The sequence below is a fragment of the Hordeum vulgare genome, chromosome 2H, assembly GCF_904849725.1.
Source record: "Hordeum vulgare subsp. vulgare chromosome 2H, MorexV3_pseudomolecules_assembly, whole genome shotgun sequence".
Classification (NCBI taxonomy): domain Eukaryota; kingdom Viridiplantae; phylum Streptophyta; class Magnoliopsida; order Poales; family Poaceae; genus Hordeum; species Hordeum vulgare.
Window position 1 is genome coordinate 541,605,953 of NC_058519.1, and position 24,505 is coordinate 541,630,457.

Sequence of the window (24,505 nt, forward strand, 5' to 3'; positions counted from 1 at the left end):
TACTAAGATGCTTTATTTCCTCCACCAGCAAAGTGTAGGCCGAGCGATCAGTGGCTCCGTCATTTATCATTCTCACAGCTTGCCATGAATCCAACTCCACGTGAATAGGCAGCTTTGTTCTTTGAATTGAAAGTGACAATCCCTCCATGCAAGTAGATAGTTCGGCTTCTAGGGCACTTGTGCAAGAAAGTAGCACCCTACAAGATGAGAAGATGATCTTACCCTCACAATCATGAAGGATCATACCAGCTCCCGCGCCACCAACGGAAGACCAAGCCCGTTAAGGTATTGACTCACCTAGCAGAGTTGGTCACAAATTCCCAACCCAAAACAAGTAACTACACAACAGGAAAAAGTGGCACGAATCTTAGAGCAGGAATCAATGCCTAGAAAAATTGACTGGCCCAAATTCAATTTTCTGTTAATTTACAAATAGTTAACGTGTTTGATAGAAATAGAAAGTACAGGCGAACCAATCTTCCGTGGATTGATGGTTAGAGGACCATGGTGTTCCCAGCTCAACAAAGTTTAAAGCTTAGATTTGACATTGATGCTCACATTATTTCTAAATTTATTTCAGACTTCCTGTGATGTTTGTTCAGTGGGAGGAGACGTTTTCGTCGAGTGCGACACGCTCCTGGTAACTTCGTAAAATTTCAATACGTACGTCGGTTCGGTCTTTTCGAGATGCTCATAGGGATAGAATGTATGTGCATGCGTTTATAAAAATGAGTGCATGCTCGTAGGTGAGCGACGTAGATGTACTGTATTAAAAAGAAGTATTGTCTTGAAAATAAAAAACAAGAACAGAACTTCTTTTGTTGTTTGAGAAAAAAGAGTAGAGCTCGTGAACAGTACTACCGCAAGGATCATGGTATGTAGACCACATCCTCGCCCTTTATTTCTGGTTTGGACGGCTTTATATTAGACGCGTATATATTCGCATGCCGAACGTTTATTCTACACATGCCATGCGTGTTCCATGCATGTGGATCTCGGTCGGGCCCAAAGCACCTAGCAAGTGAGGCTGTTCCCCGGGTCGACGCCGAACTGCTTGCAGTAGGCCCGGTAGTAGCCCGCCCGCGCGTTCATGGCGGCCGAGTTCCCGCCGTTGCACTCGCCGCTGTTGATTGCCCTGGTGGTCGCGCCGAACCCCCGCGGCAGGACCTGCTTCACATTGTTCATCCAGAACCAGAGCGCCGCCTTGAACGCCACCTCTGGGTCCTGCGCCACCTTCTCCGGGTTGTTGAGCCCGTCGAACCCGACGCTCTTCCCCGCCGCCCCGTAGTTGTAGTTCCATGTCAGCTGCAGCGGCCCGCGCCCGTAGTACCCCTTCCCCGAGGTGCACGGCCACTGCGTGTACTTCCTGTCGCAGTAGTTCTGCCTCGCCCCGCCGATCTCCTCGATGTAGCACATGTCTGCACACACATAGCCAGCTTAATTATGGAGAGCTAATGCAAGATTAAATTCGTCTTTAGTTGGTTAATTGGAGTTGAGCTTACGTCCAGTCTCATGTGTGACGTGGGCGAAGAAGGCGGCTATCTCCCTCTTGCCGTCGTCGGTCGTGCGGCCTTTCCCGAAGTTGGGGTTCGCCCGGGCGCCGGCCAGGAACGACGGGCGCGTGTAAAAGCTCTTGCCGGCGCACCCGTTGCCGGCCCGGGACTTGATCCCGTTGAAGAAGGCCTCGGTGACGACGCCCTCCACAGAGACGCCGCTCCCGCCGCCGCCGCTCCCCGAGCACGGGCCAGACTGACATCCATCTCCACAGTAGGCGTCGGTAGTGCCGCAATAACCGTACCGGCTGCAGCACTCGTTCGCCCGGCAGCCGCAGTTCTGCGCGGCCACCATTCCCGCGGCAGACAGGACGACTAGTGCTGCTACCCCGAGCGTCAAGAGCGGAAGCGTCGCCATGTCGCAAGGGTGGCCAAGCTTGTTGCCGCCCTATCAGCTGTTTGTTTTACGAGCAGAGTGTACATGGCAAGGTGGTCGCAAGCTGTTTATATAGACACTAGACAGTGGACGTCGATAATTGTCGACGACTTCCGGCGTCAAGGTTGGACTAGATCAAAACCGACCGTCGGTCAAAGAATCACGCGGCTCGTGGACTCTCAAGACTTTTCTTTGCTCGTCGGTACACGAGAGTTTGGAAGTTTGCTGCGTGCCCTGCACTGCACGTCGCCACGTCCTTGCACTTGCCGTCGGGGCGCGTCCTTGCACTATACGCGAGTTTGGAAGTTTGCGAGACCGATTGCTCGTTGTGAACTTGTGATGATGGGGGATTTACCCAGCGTGCTGCTCCCTCCACGTTCGATAGCTCTTTTTTCACTCTCCACGTCGGGACTCGGGTGGTGCACTATGCTCAGTGGCCAATTTTCCTCTTTGCGCACTTCGGTAGTCGATCAGTTATACATGCATGTTCCCCTAGAAGAAAAGGGCATACATGCATGTCCGGATTTACGGAAGCTTCGCAGAATGTGGGAATTTATTGATACCCAACGTATATACGTGTTCCCCCTCGATCAGTCTAGAAAGGAAGACTTTCATGGCCACCCCACTATGGAAAAGTTGGGTCATTGACGATAAATAAGTAGTTTCCTGTTTACCTTCAATAAAAAGCAGTCTCAGAAATTGCAGCATCGGTGTGGGGGCTTCAATGGGATGAACAAACTTTACTTTGTCACAAATTGCCATAGCCCTATCAATCACGAAGACACATTAACACCATGAAGGCTGATCCTATTCTCGTTGAGATACCACAATAGGTGCAATTCTCAACCACTAGTTGTGTGTCTTGAAGTGGTCTTTAACCTTCACAAACTTTTTGGTTGTAATCACAAAAATCGATTGCTCTGTGAGAAAATCCTACCGCTTAAGAGTCTTCAACCTCCATTAGAAACAAGACCAAGGGGGGAAACTTAAGACTAGTTCAAATCAAAAATCTAGCTTTGGTTGAGAGAGGGAGAGAGAGTGGATCTATCACTTGGTGCAATCTCTATCAAGAATATCTTTAGAGAGTGATAAGGAGCATTTGGTGTCCTTGGGATGTTTTGTAATTAAGTGGCCAACCCTCTACAAGAGCGGTAGAGGGGTATATAATGCTCACATAATAGAGTCGTTTGGCTAGTTTCTGTAAGTGTCCGGATGTCCGGGCCTTTTAAAGAGCAAAGCCAGAAACAGAAAATGAAATGGCATCGCCCAAATTTTCAGGAAGGAATCCAGACAATCTAGAGGGCGTCCGGATGTCCAGGATGAAGCCCGGATCGTTGTGCTAGGTCAAACGCCAAAGTAACAAAGGAGAGATAGCCATATGAAATGATGCTCTAAGAAATTGTCCAAGCAAAACGGCTTTGCTTGACTGGACGTGTGGGATGTTTCCCGGACGGCCGGCTAAGTGTAAATCCTATTGGAACAAGACGTGAGGCGTTGGTTGTCCGCTTGCCGTCTGGCATATCCAGGATAACCCGAATGATAATATTGCTCTAGATATCTTTCTGCACGACAGTTTCAGGCTGAGGTGTGATGTCCAGGATGGATCCCGGATTGTGTGGCTCCGAGAAAGTGCTTTTGAGGTCTGTTAGTGGTCAACTCGGACGTCCGGGAGGAATTCCGAATGGTCCGGTCATAGTTCAGACATTCAAGTTGCAACTCGGACAATTCGGTACTGAATGTGGCTATGGACAAAATAACAAGTTAAGCATAGTGGCTAGGTTGACCTAAGTATTGTTGGTAGTGATGTGAGTGAAATGATGTTGACTTGAGCAAATCTTTCACGAACCCCTTTGATCCCTCATAATAGCATGGGGTCCCGATAACTCAAGTACGGGTGTGATTAAAGCTGATATAATTCCTTGGAGCTACCACGTGCCTCTACAAGCCCTACCTAGCAGCCTGCTCGTGCGATACCTCACCGATGGGTGGCAACCAACCTAGTGATGTGGAGTGATGGCTTAAATAGTGGATGCTTGCCGGGCACGGAGCTGTCGGGTCTTCTCTTGCCGGCAAGGCAGGCGTGCTGGTGATTTGATCTTCTGGTGCCGTCTTGAGTGTATTGGCCGCCCAGCAAGGCTTGTCGGACAGGAGGTCGTTGTCGTATGTGCACAAGTCAGGGTACTAAGGGACACATTCCTTAGTACACGGACACGATGCAACAAGGAAGAACAAAATCCTATAAAAGACTATGCATGAGACTAGCGCACGCACACACCCACAATGCAAGGTCAAAGAGAAACTAAGCGAGGCCCCAAGGAAGATCACTCAACACCATCTTTGATGGTGTGTTGTCCGCCACCTCGGTCAAGAAATATGCATAATCGGCCTCAGAAGGGAAGCCAAAATCTCGTATAGTAGGAGGTGGAAGAGGAATCTCATCCTCGCTCACATGACAACTAGGATGTGACCAAAGACGAGCCTTTAGTTGACTCTCCTTCGTTATGTGACGAGTCTTCAACCTGACAATGTGGGTAGCATAGTGGTTGGGTTAACCTAATAATTTTGATAGTGATGTGTGTGGAATGATGCTCACAAGATGTTAACTTGAGGAAATCTTTCACACGCCCTTTGATCTTCTCTTTATGCGGGAACCTAGTAACTCAAAAAATTAACCAGAAAAAATACACTTCTTATCTTGTTTTCATCATGCTTGAGTCATATTCATTTTGGTGAGTCCAAGATCCACACACATGGTTGAAAAAAGGAGCAAGAACCCGTGTATTCACTTAGCAAACTAGTTAGCCCCTATATGTTGCCCTTTTCGTCGCCTTATTAACAAAGGACTAGGTCTCGCGCCGTCGAGACTAAATCTATTCAGAAAACAATGATGAGTCAATCCTATCATGTACGACAACCTTTGCTATAAGGACATCATACATACCCTCAATTAAAATGCTTGTTTCCCTCGCTAGACTAAAGACATCCACAATAATCTTGATTTTGACCATGTGACTAACACACACCAAATCACCATGTTGTTTTCTCTACAACAACAATGAAATATTGGAAATCATTTCGTTTTTATGAAATCGTTAAAATCACTGCACTAAGAGAGTTGTAATTTCTAGAATAGTTTTAATCGCTTTTATGAAATACCCCCTCCATCCCAAAATAAGTGATTCAAAAATGACTCAACCTTGTACTAAAGTTAGTGCAAATTTGAGTTACTTTTGAGTCACTTATTTTGGACGGAGGGAGTAGTTAAATTGACCTTTTGCTGCAAATCACTTTTCTGAAATAATTTAAATTTCGAGAATAATCAAATACCTAGTACCACTTTTCTGAAGTAAATGAAAAGATTTTCCCGTGAATATGCAAGAGTTCACGTATCTTTTCCTTTTCATTGGTACATACGAAATTTACATGAAATTGGTGTGTGTGTGGTGGGGGCCGTTAGTAGACCATGTGCAGAATGAACGATGTGCGTGAGGAGAACAAAGTAAAGCCCCCCCCCCCCAAAAAGGAAAACAATTGGGTGGAGACGGGCTCTAAACTTCCACATGTGTGTACCCGCTATAATCTATCGCCACCCATCCTTGCTCTCGTCGAATGGCATGTGGAGGTGTGCTTTGGCAGATCTTGTAGGGTCTCATGAGTGCTTGACTTTGGTGGATCCGTTCTGATCTGGTCTTCGTTCATTTACATTCGTATGTATTTAGTGTTGGGAAATGTCGCATGGGAAACAAAAGATTTCCTATGCTCATCAAGATTAATCTATGGAGATCAACATCTACGAGAGGGGGGAATGCATCTACATACCCTTGTAGATCGCTAAGCGGAAGCGTATATAACGCGCTTGATGTACTCGAACGTCTTCGCGATCCAATAACGATCTGTCCTACGATCCCATCATGATCCATCCTGATCTAGTGCTGAACGGACGGCACCTCCGCGTTCAGCACACATACAGCTCGATGACGATCTACACCTCCTTGATCCAGCAATAGAGGGGGTGGAGAAGTAGATGAGTTCTTCGTCGGCACGAGGGCATGGCGGCGGTGTTAGTGGATATGTTCCGGCAGGGCTTCGCCAAGCAAAACCAGAACTGGTCTAGTGGAGAAAACTAATCTATGGGAGAGACAGGGCTGCGCCGTGGTGTTGCTGTGTTGCAACCCTCTCTCCCCATCTATATATATATAGGGGAAGGGGAGAGGGGATGTGCCCTAGGGTTTCCACCCTAGGCGGCGGGGGCCAAGTGGAGCTGGGGCGACTGCCTTACGGGTGGCTTGGCCCCCAAGTTAGGGTGGCGCCTCCCTCTAGGGTTGGCCCTCCACCAACCCAGACGCATGGGTGATACGTCTCCAACGTATCTATAATTTTTGGTTGTTTCATGCTATTATATTATCTGTTTTGGATGTTTTATATGCATTAATATGTTGTTTTATATTATTTTTGGGACTAACCTATTAATCTATAGCCTAGTGCTAGTTTCTGTTTTTTCTATCTTTTTGAGTATTACAGATAAGAAATATTAAACAGAGTCCAAACGGAATAAAATCTCTGGAATGATTTTTCTTGGACCAGAAGAAACCCAAAAGACTTGGAGTAGGGGGCAGTACACCTGTAGGGAGGCCACAAGCCTGTAGGGCGTGCCCTAGGGGGGGGGGCGCCCCTGGCTTGTGGGTCCCCTACAGGTCTCCTAACCCTATTCTTTGGCCTATAAATTCCCAAATAACCCCCCATCGCTAAAGAGAGCCACAAAAATACTTTTCGGCCACCGAGAGCCTCTGTTCCCGTGAGATCCAATCTGGGAGCCTTTTCTAGTAATCTGCCCGAGAGGAATTTGATCACGGAGGGCATCTACATCAACTCCATTGCCCCTACGATGATGCGTGAGTAGTTTACCACACACATACGGGTCCATAGCTAGTAGCTAGATGGCTTCTTCTCTCTCTTTGATCTTCAATACCATGTTCTTCATGGAGATATATTCGATGTACTCCCTCCGTTTCTAAATATAAGACCTTTTGGAGATTGCACTATAAACTACATATGGGTGTATATAGACATATTTTAGAGTGTACATTCATTCATTTTGCTCCGTATGTAGTCTCCTAGTGAAATCTCTAAAAGGTCTTATATTTTCAAACGGAGGGAGTAATACTCTTTTGTGGTGTGTTTGTCGATATTCGATGAATTGTGAGTTTATGTTCAGATTATCTATGAATATTATTTGAATCTCTTCTAAATTCTTATATGCATGATTTCATATCTTAGCAAGTCTCTTCGAGTTATTAGTTTGGTTTGGCCAACTAGATTGGTAATTCTTGCAATGGGAGAAGTGCTTAGTTTTGGGTTCAATCTTGAAGTGTCCTCACCCAGTGACAAAGTAGGGGTAGCGAGGCACGTATTGCATTGTTGGCATCGTGGATAAAAAGATGGGGTTTTCATCATATTGCTTGAGTTTATCCCTCTACATCATGTCATCTTACTTAATGTATTACTCTGTTCTTCATGAACTTAATACTTTAGATGTAGGCATGACTCGGTTGATGTGTGGAGTAATAGTAGTAGATGCAAAATCCTTTCGGTCTACTTGACACGAACGTGATGCCTATATGCATAATCATTGGCTTGGATATCTTCATAATTATTCGCTTTTCTATCAATTACTCGACAGTAATTTGTTCACCCACCGTATATTTTCCTTTAGGAGAGAAGCCTCAAGTGAAACCTATGGCCCCCGGGTCTATTTTCCATATTATACTTTCAGATCTATAAACCAAAAATACCAAAAATAACTTGCTGCAATTTATTTAATTTTGTTTCCGCAATATTTTATATCTATCTCTATCAGATCTCATCCTTGCAAATAACTTTGAAGGGATTGACAACCCCTTTTTAGCATTGGGTGCAAGTGTTTGATTACTTCTATAGGTCCTATGATTGGGGACTTGCTTGTCCCCCCTACTGGTTTGATACCTTGGTTCTCAAAAAACTCACGGAAATACTTATCTACTTTGTTGCATCACCCTTTCCTTTTCAAGGGAAAACCAACGCAAGCTCAAGAATTAGAAATGGGCCTTAGGTGGGGAGGTGTGCCCAGCCTACCAGGGACTAGTGCACATCTCTCATAGCCCATGTGGCCCCTCCGGGGCTGGTGGCTCCTTCTGGTGGACCCCCATAACCATTCCAGCACCCCCGGTACACTACCGGTGAAGCCCGGGCTTTTTCCGGTGATCAACGCGGAACTTCCCATATGTCAATGTTTATCCCCAGACCATTCGAGAGTTCCTCGTGACGTCTGGGATCTCATCCGGGACTCCGGACAACCTTCAGTCACCAACATACATAACTCAACTATACCGAAACGTCACCGGACCTTAAGTGTGCAGACCCAGCGGGTTCGAGAACTATGTACACATGACCAGAGACACTCTCTGGTCAATTACCAAGAGCGGGACCTGAATGCCCATATTGGCTCCTACATATTCTACGAAGATCTTCATCGGTCGAACCACGATGTCAAGGATTCAATCAATCCCATATATTGTTCCCTTTGTCCATCAGTATGTTACTTGCCTGAGATTCGATCGTCGGTATCCTCATACCTAGTTAAATCTCGTTGCCGACAAGTCTCTTTACTTGTTCTGTAAAACAAGATCCCGTGACTAACTCCTTAGTCACATTACTTGCAAGCTCATTGTGATGTTGTATTACCGAGTGGTCCCTAGAGATACCTCTCCGTCATACGAAGTGACAAATCCAAGTCCCTATTCACGCCAACCCAACAGACACCTTCGAAGATACCTGTAGAGCACCTTTATAGTCACCCATTTACGTTGTGACGTTTGATACACACAAGGCATTCTTCTGGTGCCCGGGAGTTGCATGATCTCATGGTCATAGAAACAGATACTCTGACATGGAGAAAATAGTAGCAATATACTAACACGATCATATGCTACGTTCATAGTTTGGGTCTTGTCCATCACATCATTCTCCTAATTATGTGATCCCGTTATCAAATGACAACTCATGTCTATGGTAAGGAAACCTTGACCATCTTTGATCAACGAGCTAGTCCTTAGAGGCTCACTAGGGACAGTGTGTTGTCTATGTACCCACACATGTATTTGAGTTTCCAATCAATACAATTATAGCATGGACAATAAAAGATTATCATGAACAAGGAAATATCATGATAACTAATTTATTATTGCCTCTAGGGCATATTTCCAACAGTCTCCCACTTGCACTAGAGTCAATAATCTAGTTCACATCACTATGTGATTCTTACCCAATAAGTTCTCGGTTTTATCATGTTTTGCTGTGAGAGAGGTTTTAGTCAACAGGTCTGAACCTTTCAGATCCGTGTGTGCTATAAAAATATCTATGTCATACTATGGATGTTGCTACCACGCTCCATTTGGAACTGTTCCAAAGGACCGCTCCATTATACGAACCCGGTTTGCTACTTTAGAGTCATCCGGATTGGTGTCAAAGCTTGCATCAACGTAACCCTTTACGATGAACTCTTTTATCACCTCCATAATCGAGAAACATTTCCTTAGTCCTCAAGTTACTAAGGGTAATTGTGACCGCTGTCCGGTGATCCATTCATGGATCACTCTTATACCCCTTGACCTACTCATGGCAAGGCACACATGATGTGCGGTACACAACATAGCATTCTATAGAGCCTACGGCTAATGGCATAGGGGACGACCTGTTGGAGAATGTTGCATGGGAAACAAAAAAATTCCTACGCACACGAAGACCTATCATGGTGATGATCATCTACGAGAGGGAGATCGAATTTACATACCTTTGTAGATCGCTAAGCGGAAGTGTTAATAAATGCGGTTAATGTAGTGGTACGTCTTCATGATCCGTCCCACAAACCTTCCCACGACCCGTCCCGCGAACCGTCCCACGATCCGTTCCACGATCCGTCCTGATCAAGTGCCGAACGGACGGCACCTCCGCGTTCCGCACACGTACAACTCGATGACAATCTCCGCCTTCTTGATCCAGCAACAGAGACGGGGATGTAGATTAGTTCCCCGGCAGCGTGACGGCATTCCGGTGGTGGTGGTGATCTTATTCCTGCAGGGCTCCGCCGAATCTCCGCAGAAAACCGATCTAGAGGAAAAACTACGAAGTAGAGGTTTAGGGTAGCACGTGGCAAAGTTGTGTCTCAAAAAGCACTAAACCTCTAGTATATATAGGAGGAGGGAGGAGGCAGCCTTGGCGCCACAAGGGAATCTCCCTTCAGTCGGCCGAAGTGGAGGAGTCCTCCTCCAATCCCACTTGGATTAGGACTCCTTCCTTAATTTCCCACCTCTTTTGGATTTTCCACTTTTTCCTCATAGGCTTTCCTTGGATGACTTTGTTAGCTCAATATGCCTTATTGCGCATCCAATAAACCCACATGGACCCCTTGGGGCGTGGTGGGCCCACCCAGTGGGCCCCCGAAACCCATTCGTCAGTCCTAGTACACTGCCGGCAATGCCCGAAAACCTTTCGGAATCCAAATACCAACTTCCTATATATCAATCTTCGTTTCCGGACCATTCCGAAACTCCTCGTGACGTAGAGATCTCATCCGAGACTCTGAACAAATCTTCGGTCACCAACACATATAACTCAACTATACCGAAACGTCACCGAACCTTAAGTGTGCAGACCCCGCGGGTTCGACAACTATGCAGACATGACCTGAGACACTCTCCGGTCAATAACCAACAGCGGGACCTGGATGTCTATATTGGCTCCTACATATTCTACGAAGATCTCTATCGGTTGAACCTCTATGTCAAGGATTCATATAACCCCGTATACTATTCCCTTTGTCCTTCGGTATGTTACTTGCCCGAGATTCAATTGTCCGTATCTCTATACATAGTTCAATCTTGTTACCGACAAGTCTCTTTACTCGTTTTGTAATACAAGATCCAGTAACTAACTCCTTAGTCACATTGCTTGCAAGGCTTGTTGTGATGTTGTATTACCGAGTGGGCCCCGAGATACCTCTCCGTCACACGGAGTGAAAAATCCCAGTCTTGATCCATGCCAACCCAACAGACACCTTTGGATATACCTGTAGAGCACATTTATAGTCACCCAGTAACGTTGCGACATTTGATAACCCACAAGGTATTCCTCTGGTGTCCGGGAGTTGCATGATCTCATGGTCATAGGAACAGATGCATTGACATGCAGAAAACAGTAACAATAAACTGACATGATCATATGCTACGTTTATAGTTTGGGTCTTGTCCATCACATCCTCCTCCCAATGATGTGATCCCGTTATCAAGTGACAACACTTGCCTATGGCCAGGAAACCTTGACCATCTTTGATCAACGAGCTAGTCAACTAGAGGCTCACTAGGGACAGTGTGTTGTCTATGTATCCACACATGTATTTGCTTTTCCAATCAATACAATTATAGCATGGATAATAAACGATTATCATGAACAAAGAAATATAATAATAACTTAATTTATTATAGCCTCTAGGGCATATTTCCAACAGTCTCCCACTTGCACTAGAGTCAATAATCTAGGTCACGTCACTATGTGATTTTAACGAATCCAACACCCATACAGTTCTGGGGTTTGATCACGTCTTGCTTGTGAGGAGGTTTTAGTCAACGAGTCTGAACCTTTTAGATCTGTGTGTGCTTTACAAATCTCTATGTTATCCTATAGATGTTGCTACTACGTGTCATTTCGAACTATTCCAAATGACTGCTCCACTATAGGAATACGCTTTACTCCATAGAGTTACTCGGATTAGTGTCAAAGCTTGCATCGACGTAACCCTTTACAACGAACTCTTTAATCACCTCCATAATCGAGAAAAATTCCTTAGTCCATTAGTTACTAAGGATAACTTTGATTGTTGTTCACTGATTCAATCCTGGATCACTCTTTGTACCCCTTAACACACTAATGGCAAGGCACACATCAGGTGCGGCACACAACATGACATACTTTAGAGCCTACGGCTAAGGCATAGGGGTCGACCTTCATCCTTTCTCTTTCTTCTGCTGTGGTCGGGCTTTGAGTCTTACTCAAATTCACACCTTACAACACAGCCAAGAACTCCTTCTTTGCTGATCTATTTTGAACTCATTCAAAACCTTGTCAAGGCATGCATTTCATTGAAAGTTCTATTTAGCGTTTTGATCTATCTCTATAGATCTTGAAGCTCAATGTTTAAGTAGCTCTATCCAGGTTTTCCTTTGAAAAACTCCTTTCAAACAACCCTTTATGCTTTCTAGAAATTCTACATTACTTCCGATCAACAATATGTCAACCACATATACTTATCAGAAATTCTATAGTGCTCTCATACGTCTCCAATGTATCTATAATTTTTTATGGTTCCATGTTATTATCTTGTCAACTTTCGATGTTTTGTATGCATGAATATGCTATTTTATATCTTTTTTGGGACTAACCTATTAACTCAGTGCCAAGTGCCAGTTTCTGTTTTTTCCGTGTTTTTGACCCTTTTCAGAGAAGAATATTAAATGGAGTCCAAACGGAATAAAACCTTCAGAAAGATTTTTTCCGTAACAGAAGATATGCACGGAACTTGAGAACCAAGGAAAAGGATCCCGGGGGAGGCCACAAGCCCCCTAGCCGCGGCCTGGGGGGCGCGCCTACCAGGCTTGTGGGCCCCCCGTGGCTCCTTTGCCCTACTTCTTTCGCCTATAAATTCCCTAAAATTCCAGAACCACTAGAGAGAGCCACGAAAATACTTTTCCACCGCCGCAAGCTTCTGTCTCCGCAAGATCCCATCTGGGGCACGTTCTGGTGCCCTGCCGGAGCGGGGATTCGGACACAGAGGGCTTCTTCATCAACACCAATGCCTCTCCGATGATGTGTGAGTAGTTCACCACAGACCTTCGGGTCCATAGCTAGTAGCTAGATGGCTTCTTCTCTCTCTTAGATCTTCAATACAAAATTCTCCATGATCTTCATGGATATCTATCCGATGTAATCTTCTTTTGCGGTTTGTTTGTCGAGATCCGATGAATTGTGGATTTATGATCAGATTATCTATGAATATTATTTGAGTCTCCTCTGATCTCTTATATGCATGATTTCGTATCCTTGTAATTCTCTTCAAGTTGTGGGTTTCGTTTGGCCAACTTGATCTATAATTCTTGCAATGGGAGAAGTGCTTGGTTTTGGGTTCATACCGTGCGGTGTCCTCACCTAGTGACAGAAGGGGTAGCGAGGCACGCATCATGTTGTTGCCATAAAGGGTAAATAGGTGGGGTTTATATCTATTGCATGAATTTATCCCTCTACATCATGTCATCTTGCTTAAGGTGTTACTCTGTTTGTTATGAACTCAATACACTAGATGCACGCTGGATAGCGGTCGATGTGTGGGGTAATAGTAGTAGATGCAGACAGTATCGGTCTACTTGTCTCAGATGTGATGCCTATATGTATGATCATTGCCTTAGATATCATCATGACTTTGCGCGGTCCTATCAATTGTTCGACAATAATTCGTTCACCCACCGTAATACTTGCTATCATGAGAGAAGCCTCTAGTGAACACTATGGCCCCCGGGTCTACTTCACATCATATTTTCGGCTCTACACTTTTACTTTGTTGCACTTTCCACCTTCAGATCTCACCTTGCAATTAATCGTGAAGGGATTGACAACCCCTTTATAGCGTTGGGTGCAAGTTTGTTTGCTTTTGCGCAGGTATTTTGGAGACTTGTGTTGATACTCCTACTGGATTGATACCTTGGTTCTCAAACTGAGGGAAATACTTACTGCTACTGTGCTGCATCACCCTTTCCTCTTCAAGGGAAAAACCAACGCAGGCTCAAGAGGTAGCAAGAAGAATTTCTGGCGCCGTTGCTGGGGAGTATGAAGTCAAGAATAGTCTCCCTTCAAAGTGTCAATTTCTGGTGCCGGGGACTATTCTAAGTGAAGCTTATACAAGTAACTGTCGCACACTCATCTCTTGCATTTACTTTTTTTGCCTTTTGCCTCTCATTTTCCTCTCCCCCACTTCTGAAAAAACAAAAAATTACAAAAATATTTGCCTTTTTCGTTCGCCCTTTTTCTTTCTCTTGTGTGATTGTCTGCTTGTTGAAGTCACCATGACTGAAAACACCAAATTGTGTGACTTCTCGAATACTAATAATAATGATTTTATTAGTACTCCGATTGCTCCCGCCACTAGTGCGGAATCACATGAAATCAATGCTGCTTTGCTGAATCTTGTTATGAAAGAGCAATTTTCCGACCTTCCGAGTGAAGATGCCGCATCCCATCTTAATACCTTCATTTAGTTATGCGATATGCAACAGAAGAAAGATGTGGATAATGATGTGATTAAATTGAAGCTATTTCCGTTCTCATTACGAGATCGAGCAAAAACTTGGTTTTCATCTTTACCCAAAAATGGCATTGATTCTTCGAACAAGTGTGAAGATGCTTATATATCCAAGTATTTTCCACCGGCTAAGATTATCTCTCTCGGTAATGATATCATGAATTTTAAGCAACTAGATCATGAACAGGTTGCACAATCTTTGGAGAGAATGAAATTGATGATTAGAAATTGTCCCGCTCATGGCTTGAGTCTTTGGATGATTATACGAATCTTCTATGCTGGTTTGAATTTTGCTTCTAGAAATATCTTGGATTCCGCCTCCGGTGAAACTTTCATGGAAATCACATTAGGAGAAGCCACAAAACTCCTAGACAATATCATGACAAACTATTCTCAATGGCACGCTGAAAGGTCACCTACTAGTAAAAAAGTGCATGTTATAGAAGAAATTAACTCTTTGAGTGCTGAGATGGATGAGTTAATGAAATTGTTTGTTAGTAAAGGTGCTCCTCTAAATCCAAATGATATGCCTTTGTCTTCCTTGATTGAGAATAGCAATGAGAGCATGGATGTTAATTTTGTTGGTAGGAATAATTATGGCAACAACAATGCTTATAGATGTAACTTTATTCCTAGGCCTTTTCCTATTAATCCATCTAATAACTTTGGAAATTCCTACAACAATGCTCATGGAAATTACAATAAATTACCCTCTGATCTTGAGAGTAATATTAAAGAGTTTATCAACTCGCAAAAGATTTTCAATGCGTCCATAGAAGAAAAATTGCTCAAAATTGATGACTTGGCTAGGACCGTTGATAGAATGTCTCTGGATATTGATGCTTTGAAATTGAGATGTGCTCCTCCCAAGATTAATATGGATGAAACTTTGAAAGCTATGCGTGTTTCCATGAATGAGAGTAAAGAAAGAACCGCCCAAATTTGTGCTAGACAAGAATGGCTTAAAAAGGCGTGTTCTCGTGATGAGAATCACGAAGATCTTAAAGTGCTTGGTGTGACTCCTATTGAATCCTTGTTTTCTAATGTCAAACCTAATGATGATGGGGCTGAATATGAATCCACTTTGGTTGAGAAACGCCCCAATGATTCAGAGTCTATCTATCTTGATGCTAAAAGCACTGAAAGTGGAGTAGAGGATATCAAAACTTTGAGTAGTAATGCAATTACTACTTTGGATTTCAAGGAATTCAATTATGATAGTTTCTATTTCATTGAATGTATTTCCTTGATGCAATCCATGCTAAACTCTCCACACGCTTATAGCCAAAGTAAGGCCTTTGCCGATCATATCGTTGATGCTATGATGAAATCTCTTGAAGAGAAACTTGAGTTGGAGATATCTATTCCTAGAAAACTTCATAATGAGTGGGAACCTACTATCAAAATCAAGATGAAAAACTATGAATGCAATGCTTTTTGTGATTTGGGTGCTAGTGTTTCCGCTATTCCAAAGTCTTTATGTGATGTTTTAGGCTTCAACGAGATTGATGAGTGCTCTCTTAATTTTCATCTTGCGGATTCTACTGTTAAGAAACCTATGGGAAGGATCAATGATGTTCTTATTATTTCAAATAGGAACTATGTACCCGTAGATTTCATTATGCTTGATATTGATTGCAATCCGATATGTCCCATCATTCTTGGTAGACCTTTCCTTAGGCCTATTGGTGCTATCATCGATATGAAGGAAGGGAATATTAGATTTCAATTTCCATTAAATAAGGGCATGGAACACTTTCCTAGAAAGAAAATAAGATTGCCTTATGAATCCATGACGAGGGCTACTTATGGTTTGAGCACCAAAGACGACGATACTTGATTCTATTGCCTTATGCCTAGCTAAGGGCGTTAAACAATAGCGCTTGTTGGGAGGCAACCCAATGAATTTGTCTTTGCTTTTTGCTTTCTATTTTGTTGTGTCCACACCATCATAATTCTGTTATGATTGTGTTTTTTGTGTTTCTTTTTGTGTTTGAGCCAAGTAAAACCTTTACGACTAGCTTGCTGAAAAAGACAGAAACTTTGCGCTCACAAAATTATTTTTAATTCCTATCCAGAAAGAGATTTTGAGTTGATTCTTTTTGCGGCTGGTTTATATACCAATTTCCCTAATCGTCATAAGTTTTCAGAATTTTTGAGATACCACAAGTATACGAGGTATACAGATTGCTACAGACTGGTCTGTTTTTGACAAATTCTGTTTTTGTTGAGTTGATTGCTTATTTTGATGAAACTATGGATAGTATCGGGGGGTACTATCCAAGCAGAAGTGATAATACAGTAATATAACACCAATATAAATAGAAATCAAGTTTTCTACAGTACCTAAAGAGTTGGTAGTTTGTTTTCTTATGCTAATGATGTCACGAGTTTCTGCTTAAGTTTTGTGTTGTGAAGTTTTCAAGTTTTGGGTGATGTTTTCATGGATAATGGGATAAAGAGTGGAAAGAGCTCAAGCTTGGGGATTCCCAAGGCATCCCAAGCCAAATTCAAGGACACCAAAAAGCCTAAGCTTGGGGATGCCCCGGGAGGGCATCCTCTCTTTCGTCTTCAATCCATCGGTAACGTTACTTGGAGCTATATTTTTATTCACCACATGATATGTGTTTTGCTTGGAGCGTCGTGTATTATAGGAGTCTTTTATTTTTTTTGTGTCACAATCATCCTTGCTGCACACCTTTTTGAGAGAGACATGCACTCATCGTGAATTTGCTAGAATACTCATTGAGCTTCACTTATATCTTTTGAGTTAGACAATTTAGCTCGCATGTGCCTCACTTATATCTTTTGAGATAGATAACTTTGCTCTAGTGCTTCACTTAGATCTTTTTAGAGCACATAGGTGTCATATTTTGGAGAAATAAGAACTCCCGACCTTCACTTATATCTTTTTGAGAGTGCTCTCTCTAAGTAACTTGGTAATTGGCTCGTGCTATGAAAGTAGTACTGAAGATGATAGGCATCCAAAGAGGATACAAAAAAAACTTCCATAATTCAAGTGCATTTATTAGTAAGAGAAGTTTGATTCCTAACAATTAAGTTTTGAGATACGGATTTGGTAATATTAGAGTTATGTTAGTAGGGTGTTGTGAATATAGAAATACTTGTGTTGAAGTTAGTGATTCCCGTAGCATGCACGTATGGTGAACCGCTATGTTAGGAAGTCAGAGCATAATTGATTTATTGATTGTCATCCTTTGTGTGGCGGTCGGGATCACGCGATGGTTAACACCTACCAACCCTTCCCCTAGGAGTACGCGTTTAGCACTTTGTTTCGATTAGTAATAAAACTTTCACAATAAGTATACGTTCTTCATGACTAATGTGAGTCCGTGGTATAGATGCACTTTCACCTTCCACCATTACTAGCCTCTCTAGTGCCGCGCAACTTCCGCTGGTGCACAAACCTACCATATACCTTCCTCAAAACAGCTACCATACCTACCTATTATGGCATTTTCATAGCCATTCCGAGATATATTGCCATGCAACTCCCACCGTTCCGTCTCATGACTTGTGCTGTCACTTTCATATTGCCATTGCATGATCGTAATATAGCTAGCGAGATGTTTCAACGTCATACGCCAAGCTAGATTGTTGCACATCCCGATACACTGCCGGAGGCATTTCCTATAGAGTCATCATTGTTCTAAGCATTGAGTTGTGAGTAAATAAAAGTGTGATGATCATCATTATTAGAGCATTGTCCCATGTGAGGAAAAAAGAGAGGCCAAAGATGCCCACCAAAAAAATGAAAAGAGGCCAAAGAGCCCAAACAAAAAGAGAGAGAGAAAAAGAGAGAAGGGACAATGCTACTACCTTTTTCCACACTTTTGCTTCAAAATAGCACCATGTTCTTCATGATAGAGAGTCTCTTGTTTTGACACTTCCATATACTAGTGGGAATCTTCATTATATAACTTTGCTTGTATATTCCAGTGATGGGCTTCCTCAAAATTGCCCTAGGTCTTCGTGAGCAAGCAAGTTGGGTGCACACCCACTAGTTCTCCTTTTGAGCTTTCACACATTTATAGCTCTAAGTGCATCCGTTGCATGGTAATCCCTACTCATTCACATTGATATCTATTGATGGGCATCTCCATAGCCCGTTGATATGCCGAGTCGATGTGACCATCTCCTCCTTTTTGCCTCACAACCTCCACCACACTCTATTCCACCTATAGTGCTATATCCATGACTCACGCTCATGTATTGCGTGAGAGTTGAAAAAGTTTGAGAAAGTAAGAGTGCGAAAACAATTACTTGGCCAATATCGGGGTTGTGCATGATTTAAATTGGTTGTGTTGGGATGATGGAGCATAGCCAGACTATATGATTTTGTAGGGATAACTTTCTTTGGCCTTGTTATTTCAAAAGTTCATGATTGCCTTGCTAGTTTGCTTGAAGTATTATTGTTTTCATGTCAATAGTAAGCTATTGTTTTGAATCTTACGGATCTGAACATTCATGCCACAAGAAAGAAGTTACAAATGATAAATATGTTAGGTAGCATTCCACATCAAAAATTCAGTCTTTATCACTTCCCTACTCGACGACGAGCAGGAGTTAAGCTTGGGGATACTTGATACGTCTCCAACGTATCTATAATTTTTGATGGTTCCATGCTATTATCTTGTCAACTTTGGATGTTTTGTATGCATGAATATACTATTTTATATATTTTTTGGGACTAACCTATTAACTCAGTGCCAAGTGCCAGTTTCTGTTTTTTCCGTGTTTTTGACCCTTTTCAGAGAAGAATATTAAACAGAGTCCACACGGAATAAAACCTCCGGAAAGATTTTTTCCGTAACAGAAGATACGCAGGGAACTTGAGAACCAAGGCAAAGGATCTCGGGGGAGGCCACAAGCCCCCTAGCCGTGGCCTGGGGGGTGCACCTACCAGGCTTGTGCCCCCCCGTGGCTCCTTTGCCCTACTTATTCCGCCTATAAATTCCCTAAAATTCCAGAACCACCATAGAGAGCCACGAAAATACTTTTTCACCGCCGCAAGCTTCTTTCTCCACAAGATCCCATCTAGGGCACGTTCTGGTGCCCTGCCGGAGGGGGGATTGAGACACGGAGGGCTTCTTCATCGACACCATTGCCTCTCCGATGATGCGTGAGTAGTTCACCATAGACCTTCGGGTCCATAGCTAGTAGCTAGATGGCTTCTTCTCTCTCTTGGATCTTCAATTCAAAGTTCTCCATGATCTTCATGGAGATCTATCCGATGTAATCTTCTTTTGCGGTGTGTTTGTCGAGATCCGATGAATTGTGGATTTATGATCAGATTATCTATGAATATTATTTGAGTCTCCTCTCATCTCTTATATGCATGATTTCGTATCCTTGTAATTATATTTGAGTTGTGGGTTTCGTTTGGCCAACTTGATCTATAATTCTTGCAATGGGAGAAGTGCTTGGTTTTGGGTTCATACCATGCGGTGTCCTCACCTAGTGACAGAAGGGGTAGCGAGGCATGCATCGTGTTGTTGCCATCAAGGGTAAAAAGATGGGGTTTATATCTATTGCATGAATTTATCCCTCTACATCATGTCATCTTGCTTAAGGCGTTACTCTGTTTGTTATGAACTCAATACACTAGATGCATGCTAGACAGCGGTCGATGTGTGGGGTAATAGTAGTAGATGCAGACAATATCGGTCTACTTGTCTCGGACGTGATGCCTATATGTATGATCACTGCCTTAGATATCATCATGACTTTGCGCGGTTCTATCAATTGCTCGACAGTAATTCATTCACCCACCGTAATACTTGCTATCATGAGAGAAGCCTCTAGTGAACACTATGGCCCTCGGGTCTACATCACATCATATTTTCAGCTCTACACTTTTACTTTGTTGCACTTTCCACCTTCAAATATCACCTTGCAATTAATCGTGAAGGGATTGAGAACCCCTTTATACCGTTGGGTGCAAGTTTGTTTGTTTTTGCACAGGTACTGTGGAGACTTGTCTTGATACTCCTACTGGATTGATACCTTGGTTCTCAAACTGAGGGAAATACTTACTGCTACTGTGCTGCATCACCCTTTCCTCTTCAAGGGAAAAACCAACGCAAGCTCAAGAGGTAGCATGCTCCCACTCACTTCTTTGGAAATACAAGTTTCTCGTAAACCTTGTATAAACCCAAAAGTTTTGATCATCTCATCAAAGCGTACATTCCAACTCCGAGATGCTTGCACCAGTCCATAGAAGGATCGCTGGAGTTTGCATACTTGTCAGCATCTTTAGGATCGACAAAACCTTTTGGTTGTATCACATACAACCTTTCCTTAAGGAAACCGTCGAGGAAACAATGTTTTGACATCCTATGTGCAATATTTCATAAATAATGCATCAACTGCTAACATAATTCCAACAGACTTTTAGCATCGCTACGAGTGAGAAAGTCTCATCATAGTCAACTCCTTGAACTTGTCGGAAACATCACTGCCATAAGTCGAGCTTTTCTTAATGGTGAATTTTCACCATCACCGTCTGTCTTCCTTTTAAAGATCCACATGTACTTAATATTCTTACGACCATCAAGTAGTTCTTCCAAAGTCTACACTTTGTTTTCATACACGGATCCTCTCTCGGATTTCATGGCGTCCAGCCATTTGTTGAAATTCGGGCCCACCATCGCTTCTCCATAGCTCGTAGGTTCATTATTGTTCAACAACATGACCTCCAAGACAGGGTTACCGAACTACTCTATAGGAGTACGCGACCTTGTCGACCTACGAGGTTTGTAGTAACTTGATCCGAAGCTCAATGATCACTATCATCAGTTTCCACTTCAATCGGTGTAGGCGCCATAGGAACAACTTCTTGCACCCTGCTACACACAAGTTGACGTGACGGTTCAATAACCTCATCAAGTTCAACCACCCTCCCACTCAATTCTTTCGAGAGAAACCTTTCCTTGAGAAAGGACCCGTTTTTAGAAACGAACACTTTGCTTCCTGGTCTAAGACAAGAGATGTAACCAACTGTTTTGGATATCCTATGAAGACGCATTTATCCGCTTTGCGTTCGAGCTTATGAGACTAAAAAAATTCACATAAGCGTCGTAGCCCCAAACTTTCAAGAAACGACAACTTAGGTTTCTCCAAACCATAGTTCATACGGTGTCATCTCAACAGAATTACGTGGTGCCCTATTTAAAGTGAATGTGGTTTTCTCTAATGCCTAACCCAAAACGATAGTTGTATTTCGATAAGAGACATCATAGTATGCGCTATATTCAATAGGGCGCGGCTATGACGTTCGGACACACCATCACACTATGTTGTTCTAGGTGGCATGAATTGCGAGACAACTTCCACATTGTCTTAAATGTGTACAAAAACTCGCAACTTAGATATTCATCTCAATGATCATATCGTAGACAATTCATCCTCTTGTCACGACGATCTTCACTCTGAAATAGCCTTGAACTTTTCAATATTTCAGACTTGTGATTCATCAAGTAAATACTCCTGTATCTACTCAAATCGTCAGTGAAGTAAGAACATAACGATATCCACTGCATGCCTCAGCACTCATTGGACTGCACACATAAAAAATGTATTACTTCCAACAAGTTACTTTCTTGTTCCATCTCACTGGAAAATGAGGCCTTCAGTCATCTTGCCCATGTGGTATGATTTGCATGTCTCAAGTGATTCAAAATCAAGTGAGTCCAAACGATCCATCTGCATGGAATTTCTTCATGCGTTTATACCAATAGGTATGGTTTGCATGTCTCAAACGTTTCAAAAATGAGTGAGTACAAAGATCCATCAGCATGGAGCTTCTTTATGCATTTTATACCAATATGACTCAAGTGGCAGTGCCACAAGTAAGTGGTGCTATCATTACTACTTTGTATCTTTTGGCATCAATATTATGAACATGTGTAGCACTACGATCGAGATTCAATAAACCATTGAAGGTAATTATTCAAGCAAATAGAATAACCATTATTATCTTTAAATGAATAATCGTATTGCAATAAACACGATCCAATCATGTTCATGCGCAATGCAAACACCAAATAACAATTATTTAGGTTTAACTCCAATCCCGATGGTAGAGGGAGCGTGATGACCCACAAGTGTAGGGGATCTATCGTAGCCCTTTCGATAAGTAAGAGTGTCGAACCCAACGAGGAGCAGAAGGAATTGACAAATGGTTTTCAGCAAGGTATTCTCTGCAAGCACTGAAATTATCGGTAACACATAGTTGTGTGACAAGATGATTCGTAGCGAGTAGCAAGTAGCAATAGTAACAAAGGTGCAGCAAGGTGGCAGAATCCCTTTTGTAGCAAGGGACAAGCCTGGACAAACTCTTATAGGAGGTAAAGCGCTCCCGAGGACACATGGGGATTTCTGTCAAGCTACTTTTCATCAAGTTCATATGATTCGCGTTCGCTACTTTGATAGTTTGATATGTGGGTGGACCCTTGCTTGGGTGCTGCCCTTACTTGGACAAACATCCCACTTATGTTTAACCCCTCTCGCAAGCGTCCGCAACTATGAAAGAAGAATAAAGACAAGTCTAACCATAGCATTAAACTAGTGGATCCAAATCAGCCCCTTACGAAGCAACGCATAAACTAGGGTTTAAGCTTCTGTCACTCTAGCAACCCATCATCTACTTATTACTTCCCAATGCCCTCCTCTAGGCCCAAATGATGGTGAAGTGTTATGTAGTCGACGTTCACATAACACCACTAGAGGAAAAACAACATACAACACTTCAAAATATCGAACGAATACCAAATTCACATGACTACTTATAGAAAGACTTATCCCATGTCCTCATGAACAAAAGTGACTACTCAGAAAGCATAATTATATTCATGACTAGAGAGGTAATGAATAGCATCAAAGATCTGAACATATAATCTTCCTCCGATTAATCCAACTAGCATCAACTACAAAGAGTAATTAACACTACTAGCAACCTTACAAGTACCAATCGGAGTCGTGAGACGGAGATTGGTTACGAGAGATGAACTAGGGTTTGGAGATGAGATGGTGCTGATGAAGATGTTGATGGAGATGAGTCCCCTCCGATGAGAGCAGTGTTGGTGATGATGATTGATACATCCATTTTGCATCATGCTTTCATGTTGATATTTATCGCTTTTGGGGCTGTTATTACACTTCACGGTACAATACTTATGCTTTTTCTCTCTTATTTTGGAAGGTTTACATGAAGAGGGAGAATGCCGGCAGTTGGAATTCTAGCCTGAAAAAGGAGCAAGTTTGAGATACCTATTCTGTGCAACTCCAAAAGCCATGAAAATCAACGAGGATTTTTTTTGGGGATTTATAAAAAATACTCGGCCGAAGAAGTACGAGAGGGGAGCCAGCAGGAGGCCACAAGCCTGCTAGGCGCGACCTCCCCCTGGTCGCGCCTAGGGGGCTTGTGGGCTCCCACTTGGCCCTCTGGCCCCCCTCTTTTGCTACAATAAGGGTTTCGTTCCAGAAAAAAATCAGGAGGAGGCTTTTCGAAGGATTCGCCGCCGCCACGAGGCAGAACTTGAGCAGAACCAATCGAGAGCTTCGGCAGGACGATCCTGCCATGGAAACTTCCCTCCCGGAGGGGGAAATCATCGCCATCGTCATCACCAACACTCCTCTCATCGGAGGGGACTCATCACCATCAACATCTTCATCAGCACCATCTCATCTCCAAACCCTAGTTCATCTCTTGTAACCAATCTCCGTCTCGCGACTCCGATTGGTACCTGTAAGGTTGCTAGTAGTGTTAATTACTCTTTGTAGTTGATGCTAGTTGGATTACTTGGTGGAAGATTATATGTTCAGATCTTTGATGCTATTCATTACCTCTCTGGTCATGAATATGATTATGCTTTGTGAGTAGTTACTTTTGTTCCTGAGGACATGGGATAAGTCTTGCTATAAGTAGTCATGTGAATTTGGTATTTGTCGTGGGTATAAGCCTGACAGCAGATGTGTAGGGTACGAAAGGATGGGAAGAGCCTTAGCTACGGCGAGGTTGTATGAGTTCAGGCCCCTCTACGGTGGAGGTAATATTTCTACGTCTCAGTGCTCTGGGAGCTTGTTGTCGAGTGGTATATGGAATACAATGAGTTGCTCACCCCTGCACCAGTGGGGGAGGGTGGCTTATATAGAGTGCGCTGCCCTCCACAA

General features: G+C 43.1%; 1 protein-coding gene across 1 annotated transcript; it reads right to left on the minus strand.

Moving 5' to 3' along the window:
• Window positions 1–796: 796 nt before the first annotated feature.
• On the minus strand, window positions 797–1,973 carry LOC123427107 (chitinase 4-like). The gene is made up of 2 exons (XM_045111063.1): window positions 1,503–1,973; window positions 797–1,418 (listed from the first exon to the last, which is right to left on the minus strand). The coding sequence occupies exons 1-2, from the start codon at window positions 1,909–1,911 to the stop codon at window positions 1,015–1,017; spliced, it is 813 nt and encodes a 270-aa protein (XP_044966998.1). The 5' UTR covers window positions 1,912–1,973; the 3' UTR covers window positions 797–1,014.
• Between the last annotated feature and the right edge of the window lie 22,532 nt (window positions 1,974–24,505).

Coding starts and splice junctions, on each gene's coding strand:
- LOC123427107 (XM_045111063.1), bottom strand. CDS start 1,911: ATGGCGACGCTTCCGCTCTTGACGCTCGGGGTAGCAGCACTAGTCGTC. Junction 1,419..1,502: donor CGTCACACATGAGACTGGAC/GTAAGCTCAACT, acceptor ATGTGTGTGCAG/ACATGTGCTACATCGAGGAG.